A 10,119-nucleotide genomic window follows, 5' to 3' on the forward strand; every position below is an offset into this window, starting at 1 on the left:
CACTAGAAAAACATCAGTGGCTGCAGAGGGCTGCCCACAGAGGAAAGCATTGCGTGCAGAAGATTATTTTTTTGAAGGGACTCTGTTGGAGGATGATCATTTGGAGGATGGTGCTGTCGTGCCAGGGCAGTTTTAAGGTTCACCGTGTAGCAGTGTCAAGAGGGCAGCTTCCATATGCACCTTCAGCCCTCACTCAGATATTCAGGCGGCGGCACATTTTACAGGCCTCAGTGGAGAACTGGAATTGCTCTTGTTTCCCACAATGTCTCCTTTTGTTTCAGCTAGTGACTGAAATATGAGTTCATATGGCAATATTTTTTCCATCTTACTTGAGGTCAGGGCCAAACATGGCATGGAATATTTTCTGTCAGCCTCATTATACAAGAATCCACAAGCTGACAATGACTAATTTTACAATACTGCAGAGACTAGGCAGCTTTTACATGTCTGTAGGTGTTAATAAGATATAAATAACTTATTTGTTTTGCTCTTCTTTAAAGGCACCAGATTTTGAGGATTTTTTTCTTTAGAGCTTGCACTGACTACTACAAATATAATCTACCTGCACTGTTAAATTTTAATTAGGCTTTGAGGATTTTTCTCTGTTTTGAATTTGCTCTAAACTTTAGCTGTGATTATGTGAATGAATGCTTACATGAAGCTACAATGTCTTCAAGCTATACTTAAACTCTGCGAAATAACAGATAACATAGTTGTTATCTGTTATTACACAGCTACATTTGTGTAATAACAGATCAGGTTTTGGTTTTATTTTAAATTTTGGGTTTGTCTGGTTGGATTTGAGCACATTTTTGTGAGGTCTTAAAGAGGTTGACTGGACTGAACTGACCCCTATAAATTTTTTGTCAAATAGCAGGCTCCATCTGTATGCAAGATGTAGTACACTACGTGTGTGCTGCAGTCATATTTACTGTTTAGGATCTTATTCCACGTGGCATCATAAACATAAAAATGTTTAATGCAACCTTTTACTATTGAAATTGTGTGAGATGGTCAAAATGTTTGAACTGCTCACTGGATAACTTTTCTCAAGCAAAACTGCTTCACTACTCAGGTTTACTTAAGGTTAGACAGATAAAATGCTACAAAATAAAATAAAAAATAAAGCAAGAAGCTTGATTTAAAAGTAATTAAGTTGAAAAAGAAATATTATAACAGTAGGCTACAATATTGCTCCTAATCCAAGGCAGTTTAGAAAGCTAGGGTTGTTTTTTTAAATTTCTTTTTAACAATATTAATGTGGCCTAGTTGTTACTTTTAGGACACATAAAATAGGCGAAATTAAACTTAAAGTGGAGGAAAGGAGTTATGTGGAAGCTAAACTGAAACCCCCGAAGGAAATCTGGGCAGTTAAGAGGTGCAATGAAGGGATTACAATCAAAAAATGTTGGATATTATCACATTTATTACAACATGCGAGGCTGATACCCCGTCAACGCCCTGGTCTTTTAACTCTGGACACTCCCATTAGATCACTGAAGTCTGCAAAACAGATGCTCATAGTTTTCACGGTGTCCAAGTTAAAACATGGTGAAGATCAGGCCTTTGCAGTAGTAAATCACGATCACATCCCAACCTTTTTAAAACCCGTTTTTGTTCTCTGTGCTTTAAACCAGGAAGTCTTCCGATTGCTTTTACATGTTTATTCGTGTTTTATTTTAAAATCGATGACTTCACTTGAGTTGACCCAACTTTCCAAATGTATTTTCCATTTAATATGAAAACAGTTTCTCTATACTTACACACAGAGATATTCTCTTTTATAATAAAGGCTTTTGAGCATTGGATTTAGCAGTTTGGCTCACTTGCAAAGGCAAACTAGGCTGCATGCACTAGCATTAGTTTGGCACTCTTGTGTTGACGCATCAGAGTCGGTAGAAAAAGTTATGACGTGCTGCGGCGGCGGTGTCTCCATTGCAGGACGATCTCATTGGTTCATCGGTGATGAGGTCTTTGCTCGAGATGCCTCAGCTCGTGACGTTGGCGCGCGCTCCCTCTGACTGGTTGGCTGGTAGGACGGTCCGGTGAGCAGAGACAGAGGATGAGGAGTAAGTGAAGCGAAGACACGTTCAGCGGACAACTGCTTTTCTGTGAGTGAGATTTGGATTATTTTTGTATTTTATAACTGGTCCCATGAACATTATCTTTTATTCAGGTGGTAAAACAGAAGGCTTTACTTATAAAGGTGACATAGCCGGTTTCAGAGCTGAAACCTTTTAATGTTTTCGTGAAGATAAAAGAAGGCTTATAGTTTTCTGTTACTCAGGAAAGTTTAAGCTAATACGATGAGAGATTTGTCGGCATTTGTCTAACGACCGAGCTGTTAGGGAAAGTTTCTTCCGTCTCTTCAGTCTGTGCATTTGCTTTATTTGACGCCAAGAAATGTGAAAGGATCAATGAGAGTACTTTTACACAAATTCATTGAAAGTGTTTCGCAGACAGTTTTTTTTTCTACGCGAATAATCAAACTTTCCTAATAAATCTTATTTATTTATTCTGACTTGCGTTTTAACCGATAGTGTGTAACTTTCTCAAGCACAGACACATATAGATCGTTCGAGAGCGTTTAATCTGTGGCGCTCAGCTTAATTGTGATAGTCCTGTTGGGTATTTTCGACAGCTTTTAAGCTGAAGGAGCTGAATGAGCTTTGCTGCAGCCATGCTCAGTCTACCGCGCCCCCTTCTGGTCACCTGCGTGTATCTCCTGCTGCTGCCGGGCTGTCAGGGCAGGATCCTCGGCTACACCAATGGTTTTCACTACCAGGACATCAGCAACGGGAATGGACACGGAGAGAGTAGGTTGTCCGTGTGTTTGTGTGGACATGATTAACACATTCTGTGGTACATGCATCAACACACAGCTGGTCGGAACTAATTAGGATGTGGGAAAGCAGCTGTAATTTATGAATTTACAGGCAGTCATCCAGGGCTAACAAAACAAATACTGTTAGTAGTGAGCGATGTGTGTTTGTGTTACATGTAACATGTGTTTTTGGGATATTCTTTTATCTTCTTTTCTCCACATTTCGGTAAACACATCCATGTTTCTGTAACTCTAAACAGACTTTACAGACTTGAGTATCGTCTAATCAGATTTGCATTGTTACTATGAAACTCAAAATAATTTGGCAAATGGTAAACATGCATGCCGACTGTGCACTGATTATCATAGTTTTTATCTGTAAAATACAGGCTAATAATATAAACCATTTGGGTGAAGGCACAATTGACCTTCATAGACTTCATACAGGAGGACAACGGGGGAAGGTACAAGTTTATTTTGCTGTGATGGTGGTAAATTTCGATAAAAACCTTCCATTTAGACTGGCTCTGTTTGCTTTAATTCGGCCTTTTAACATGTTGTCTTTCTTCTGACTTTTCTAGTTTATTTTAATGGGATTCGTCTCCACGTGGAATCCCCTCAGTCTTCAGTGTCAGCCACTAGGGGGAGCACTGTCACCCTTCCTTGTCACTACCACTATGAGCCTGAACTGACTATACCACGCAAGACCCGTGTCAAATGGTCCTGGTTGCCTGCCAACACCATGACTCCACAAGTTTCTGCTGATGCCTTCTTCAAGGAGACTGAGGTTATGGTTGCCATGGGAAGCCGCCACCGCAGCTACGGCAGCTTCCGTGGCCGCGTGCGCCTGCGACGCTCAGCGCCAGGGGACATGTCTCTAGTAATCAATGAGCTACAGGTCAACGACACAGGAAGATATCGCTGTGAAGTGATTGATGGCCTGGAGGATGACAGTGTGACGGTGGATCTGGAGCTACGGGGTAAGATTTTTGTTTTTGAGTTTGGGCCTCAACGTGAGTCAGGTTGGATTAATTCTTGTGGGGGCCACAAAAAATGCTGTGGACTTTTGGTTCCAAGAGCAAGAGGGAGCTGAACTCAATAAAATCATAAATCAATCAAATCAATCATCTGTGTTAGAATGGAGACCTCTCTATGGTTTCACCCTACCGTATAGCTGGATTAGGCTCTACGCTTCCAAATAATAATGGTACTTCTAATAGCAAAAAAGTAAATTATTATTTGTTTCCTAAATTATGAATTGATTTTATATTTCAAAACATTTCCATAGGACCATATAAAATGTACAAAATAAGTGAAATGAAGCCCAAGTCTTATATGCTGAATGAGCAATTTTCAATAAATGGGTTTAAAATCTGAGCCCAGTATCAAGTTCTGTTTGATCTCCAACAGTACATATTGCAAAACAAATATTTAATTAATCACATTACCATAGAATAGCAGATTATGCATATTATTTTAGGGCCTTCAACAGCCCTGAGTACCAGAGACATCATAGTATTTGAAATCATCAAATAGATTAACAATAACAGTATCTAGTTTCATCTAGTATCTAGTATCAGATTGGACTTGCAGTTTTGTTATTTTTATGCAGACAAAGTTTGTGATAAACGTTAACTTGTTAAACAAAGTGAAAGCTTAAGAGAGGATTCACTGTAAAAGGACAATGAATAAGTGGATTTATTTTTCATAGCAGCTTTATAGGCTATAAGGTGCTCTTGTTTGTAGATGTATTTTAAGAATATAATAATGTATTTTGGTGACCCTACATTTCCCGTGAAACTTGTGGTATAGCTGTGTGCATGTTGGACTCCACAAGACCTGTCCTTTGTCACATTGTCAAGGCACAGTCATGCTGCGGAGGGTGTCTTGTCTCAGGATCTTAGTTCTACTTTTTATAGATGATATGATTTTTTTTTTTAGCATAATCAAATGATAGGCTCCAGCTTGAGCTGTGTGTGAAGCGGCTGGGGGGAGAAATAGCACTTCCACATCTGAGGCCAGGGTGAAATATGCCCACTCTGTGTTGTTGATGACTGCTGTGGGGGACTACTACCCTACTTGGAGGTGTTTTCATGTGAAATGGCACTTTATAAATGGGAGTCAAATGTAACCTATTTCCATCCAACAATCTTCTTTTTTTTAAATTTGCAAAACAAAAATGAAAAATGCTGACTTTATTTTTTTACCAGTCATAAATGAAAAAAAAGAGGATTTTCTGAACTCTACATTTCAGAATATACTTAAGATTTGACATGAGCATTATTTGAGTTGTATTTTGGGGTTTTCTGATCATGTTGAATTAAAAAAGAAATGTACTCATTGAGAAACTGTTGTAATACATTGTTCCTTCACATACAGGTGTGGTGTTTCCTTACTACTCTCAGAAAGGACGCTACCATTATAACTTCTTCAGGGCCCAAAAAGAGTGCCAGGATCAGGATGCTACTTTGGCTACATTTGAGCAGCTCTTTACAGCATGGGAGGAGGGGCTAGACTGGTGTAATGCTGGCTGGTTGGCTGATGGCACAGTGCAGTATCCAATCACAATCCCACGTGATGGTTGTGGGGGCAAGAACTTGGCTCCTGGTCTACGGAGCTATGGACAACGAGACCGTGTCCTTCACCGATATGACGCTTTCTGCTTCGCTGCGTCTGTTAAGGGTGAGTATGAGCATGTTTGAGTTCATTTTTTTACATCTAAAAATTCCAGGTCATTACAGTTTCTTCAATGATTATTCTCTTCTGGATAGGGACAGTTTACTTCTTAGAGAACACAACCAAGCTCAACTTCACTGAAGCAATCCAGGCTTGTTCCAGTGATGGAAGTCAGATTGCCAAAGTGGGCCAGCTGTATGCTGCATGGAAACTGATGGGATTGGACCACTGTGATGCAGGCTGGTTGGCTGATGGAAGTGTCCGTTATCCTATCACAAAGGCCCGGGCTAACTGTGGTCCATCACAACCAGGTGTGCGTAGTTTTGGGTTCCCCCCTCAGTACCTGAAATTCGGTGTCTACTGTTATCGGTCGATGCTCTGTTTTAACGCGGGACAAATTAAACCATACTAATAGTGAAGCAGGTTAAAGCTCTGCTTGAGAGGTTAGCATTAGATATAGCCTGGATGCAAATTAGCAGTTAGCCAGTTTATTCCTCTCTGAGCTATTTTAAAGTAATGGAATTTGGTTTATCTCTCTCCATCTCAAATAGACCAATGACACAATTGACTATGAAGCAACTGTTAAACTAACTGTGGACATCAGTCTTGCCGACATGTCATTGTTAAACATGTAAATCCAAAATCATGGGTGTTATTATGTTGCTGCAAGAGCATTCACTCTTTGTTCCATCACTCTTTTTCCTTCACACCTGTCACTATCCATTTGACAGTTGTTCCTGTTTGGTACACAACAGATGCTGATATGTCTGTGGTCACAGCTGGGTTTCCAGTTTATCTCAGAGGTGTTAGTTGGGGTTATCATCACTGTCTCAAGGCTCACCCATTGTGCTAGGTATTGCCAAAGTCCCAGTGCTGGGACTTTGGCAATACCTAGCACAAAAAAGTAGATGTGTACATATATCATTAGAGTTGGAGGCACCATTTATTTGACCTGCAGAGAGTAAGTTTGACCATAAACTCAGCCTGACACCAAACAACATGAAAGTACCCAGACAAGCAAATGTTCATATACTGTTTGCCGCTAAGTGCAACATGTCTCAATCACAGCAAAATCTTGCAGTAAAATGCACAAGGCCATTGTTTATTCCTGCAATTAAATGATTTGTGCTGTCAGTTTCCATCTCTGCTAATTTAACTTTAAACTTTCTGCAGCTATTTTGAAATTTGGTTGAAGGTTTTTGACATTGATCCACCACTAATACTGATTCATTTGATGACTCATTTCAAGCTCAGGGAAGGTGTACAGACTCAGAAAAGTCCTCTTCCCATCCAAAGTATTTCACTGGTGTCCAATCATAGCTTTCGTTTATATTTCTCAACCATATAATTCAGAAGTTTGCACTGACCCTTTAACCAAAACAATACAAAGATTAAAAAAATAATCAGTTGTAATAGCTTTATACCACAACCACAGGCTTTTGTGGAGCATCTTAATGGTTAAGGGAGTAGATTTTATTTCCCTCTAAGATCTTTCCAGCTGGTCCGCAGTTTTCTGTCTTACATTTGAACATTTTATACAAATATAATGTGTTTCTTTTTATTTTTAAAGGCTGATTAAGAATTGTGTTCTCTGTTGGAGGAGGAAGTTCTGGTTCTCGGTATTACACTACCCTATTTATGTTCATTGTCAAAGAATATTTACATACAAACATACCTTTTTTGTTTTCATTATGTCTGTGCATTTGTACTACTTTCTACAAACTAATAAAAATACTGCTGTGAATACACTTTCATTTGAGTAACATTTTTTTTTATGTGGGTGGTGTTACTTAAACAAATTCCTTTAAATCCTGCTGTTAAAAAACCTACGTTAACATTTTCAATTGTTTAACTACATCAGCGACTTCAACACCAGTGATGGGTGATTTTTCCACTTCCTCCCCAGACTATGCTTACAGTAAAGAAGGCATGGTACTGAGGATCTCCTAAAGGTGTTCTTCCTAACTATATTCTCGGTCGAAGTCAGGAGTGTCCCATCTCCACTGTCAACGGTGTATGTAGAATACCACTTCCCCTGATGGTAGGACCTCAGTAACCATGCTCAGGCAGGGTACACTGGACCCTTGATTTGTTCCACTCACCCGGATTTGCTGAACCACTCTTTGTTTGGCCCCACCGCCAGGGAGACATGGGAGACCGTATCAGGGGCAAGTTGGCCATAGCTCATGAAATCTTGCACAAAACCCTCCACCGTGATGCGGTGTTGATTCACGCAGGGGTATACAAAATAGAAAAAGAGTGTCAGAAGCTGAACATTTAGGATAGTGTGAAGCAGCTCATAGGTCTTTGACTCACAGATTACCTTTACACATACTCATATCATCATTTGAAACTTTGGCTTTATTTATTATGAGCATCTAGTGCTGTAAAGGAATATACAGAAGGGGAAATAAGTTTGCTCACTTCTAAAGAAATGAACATTCTCTCATTTTTATGGTAGTTTCATTTTAAGAGAGAGAGCTAGACAATCAAGAAAAAACACAAAATATATAAAAGTTATAAATTTATTTGCATGTCATTAAGAGAAAAAGGTATTTGATCCCCAACGGAAAACTCGACTTAGTACTTGGTGCAGAAACCCTTGATGGCAACTGCTGGAAGTAGGAAGACGTTTTTTATAGGTGTTCACCAGGTTTGCATACGTATCATAGATTTTCTGTAAGATTGAGGCCGAGTGTCTGGTGACTATGCCACTCCATGACCTTAACTTGTCCTTCTTTAACCACTTCTTTGTTGGCAGTATGTTTTGGTTCATTTTCATGCTGGAAGACGCATCCATCTTTAGACCTCTGAAGGAAGGAGGTTCTCGGCCAAGATTTTACAGTATGTGGTCCCAACTTTGGCTCCTGAATGTGATGAAGTCGTCCTGTACTATTAGCAGAAAAACAGCCACAAAGGATAATGTTTCCACCTCTGTGCTTGACTGAGGGGATGGTGTTCTTTGGATCATACTCAGCATTTTTCTGTGGACAGTTGTGCTTTATCTATACTTGATGATTTATTTATTGTGATGTGAGACACAGCCAATAGGTGGGAGACTGAACTCTGTCTGGATTGTAAGGTTCAAATACTTATTTCACTCAGTGACATGTGAATAAATGTATTAACTTTTATGTAACACATTTTTTTCTGGATTTTTGAGTAAGTATTTTATCTTTCTTTATTAAATTGTAACTACCATAAAAATCTGATTAAATTTTTTTCATTGTAATTGAGCAAATCAATGACGCAATCTTACAAATTCAGCAGGGGACCAAGTAATCATTTCCCCCATTTCATATATATATATATATATATATATATATATATATATATATATCGGGGGTGGTCCCCGATTACCACGGGGACCACCGTTACCTTCACCCTCCACATCCTCTCGAGCTCTTCTCTGAGCCCTTTTTTGCCGTCATTGTGAATGTTGGGTATCGAAGAATCCATAGGTCCCTCATCCTATTCATGTAGCCCCTTCCGGCGGGGTTACTTGCGTAGTAGCATTCCAACAACGCCCATCGATGCCCACTTTTCGTCAGGGTGTCCTGGTTCCTCAACACCTGATGCGGACCTTGTTGATCCGGGCGACATCCGAGCCGGCATGCCTTCATATTTATCTGTGTCGCTCATGTCTGCGGTAGGCTTGCTTCGATAGGCAGGAATCGAACTTGTGATCCTCTGTTCCAAAGGCGTGTAGTCTAACCACTACGCTATCCAGCTGCTGTATATATATATATGTGTGTATATATATGTGTGTGTGTATATATATGTGTGTGTATATATATATGTCTATCTATCAAAAAATACAGAAAGTGTGAAAGGCAATGAGTGGTTCTTAGTTATGTTTCAATATTTTGGATATCCTTTAATATTGTGTGATTTGCAACTCTGAAACACCTTCTATGATTTGTTCATTGAATTTCCTGTTTGTTGTAGATTGCAAACAACCACTAAGAAGTCTGCTCACTAGGTACTGATTCAGTTTCACTTTACTCTTCAAACGGGAGAGTTGAAATAGGTTCCTGAGCCGTACAAAACAGGCACCTTATGTAAAGCTAACATGCGCCACTCTGTCTGGGCACTATGTGCTTTTAGATGAGTGGAGTCAAACATGTCGCTACGCCCTCCTGCATGTGGGTGGGAACAGACGTTCTAGTGACTATGCTGCCACTGGATTTTAGAAACACATCCTATTTACCTGAGTGGACACATACAGATTTCATGCCTGCACAGGTTGGAACATACACCTCAGATCACTGCACACATATGTGTCGTGTAACCACGAAGGCAGACTCACCACACGGATGTGTATACATGCCTGAAATATACACACAGCTACACTGCCTGGTAGAAATACACAGAGCAGATCTGTTTGCTGTGACTACAGTGATGAAGGTAGCTGCTGTAGTGGCCGATGAAGGAGCTATTTATCGTGTGCTTTTTTTCACAGTGTATTTCCACAGGAAGGTAAAAACAAACTGTATGCCAGGTTGTGCCTCTGGCTCCAGAGACTTTACCTCAAATTCGACCGCTTAAGGGAAAGATGCTTCCATAAAAACGACCAAAAGAAAAAAAAAATTTTTCAAACAGAAAATGTTGATGACTCT

The 10,119-nt window shown here is 39.8% G+C and overlaps 1 protein-coding gene across 1 annotated transcript; it reads left to right on the plus strand.

Moving 5' to 3' along the window:
* Positions 1 to 2,030: 2,030 nt before the first annotated feature.
* On the plus strand, positions 2,031 to 7,254 carry hapln3 (hyaluronan and proteoglycan link protein 3). Its single transcript, XM_026177049.1, has 5 exons — positions 2,031 to 2,111; positions 2,642 to 2,816; positions 3,406 to 3,804; positions 5,204 to 5,506; positions 5,596 to 7,254. Exons 2-5 carry the CDS (start codon positions 2,663 to 2,665, stop codon positions 5,910 to 5,912), a joined length of 1,173 nt encoding a protein of 390 aa, XP_026032834.1. The 5' UTR covers positions 2,031 to 2,111; positions 2,642 to 2,662; the 3' UTR covers positions 5,913 to 7,254.
* The last annotated feature ends 2,865 nt before the right edge of the window (positions 7,255 to 10,119 follow it).

This window comes from Astatotilapia calliptera, chromosome 7 (genome assembly GCF_900246225.1).
Source record: "Astatotilapia calliptera chromosome 7, fAstCal1.2, whole genome shotgun sequence".
Classification (NCBI taxonomy): Eukaryota; Metazoa; Chordata; class Actinopteri; order Cichliformes; family Cichlidae; genus Astatotilapia; species Astatotilapia calliptera.

Coding starts and splice junctions, on each gene's coding strand:
- hapln3 (XM_026177049.1), top strand. CDS start 2,663: ATGAGCTTTGCTGCAGCCATGCTCAGTCTACCGCGCCCCCTTCTGGTC. Junction 3,805..5,203: donor GGTGGATCTGGAGCTACGGG/GTAAGATTTTTG, acceptor CTTCACATACAG/GTGTGGTGTTTCCTTACTAC. Junction 5,507..5,595: donor CTTCGCTGCGTCTGTTAAGG/GTGAGTATGAGC, acceptor TCTTCTGGATAG/GGACAGTTTACTTCTTAGAG.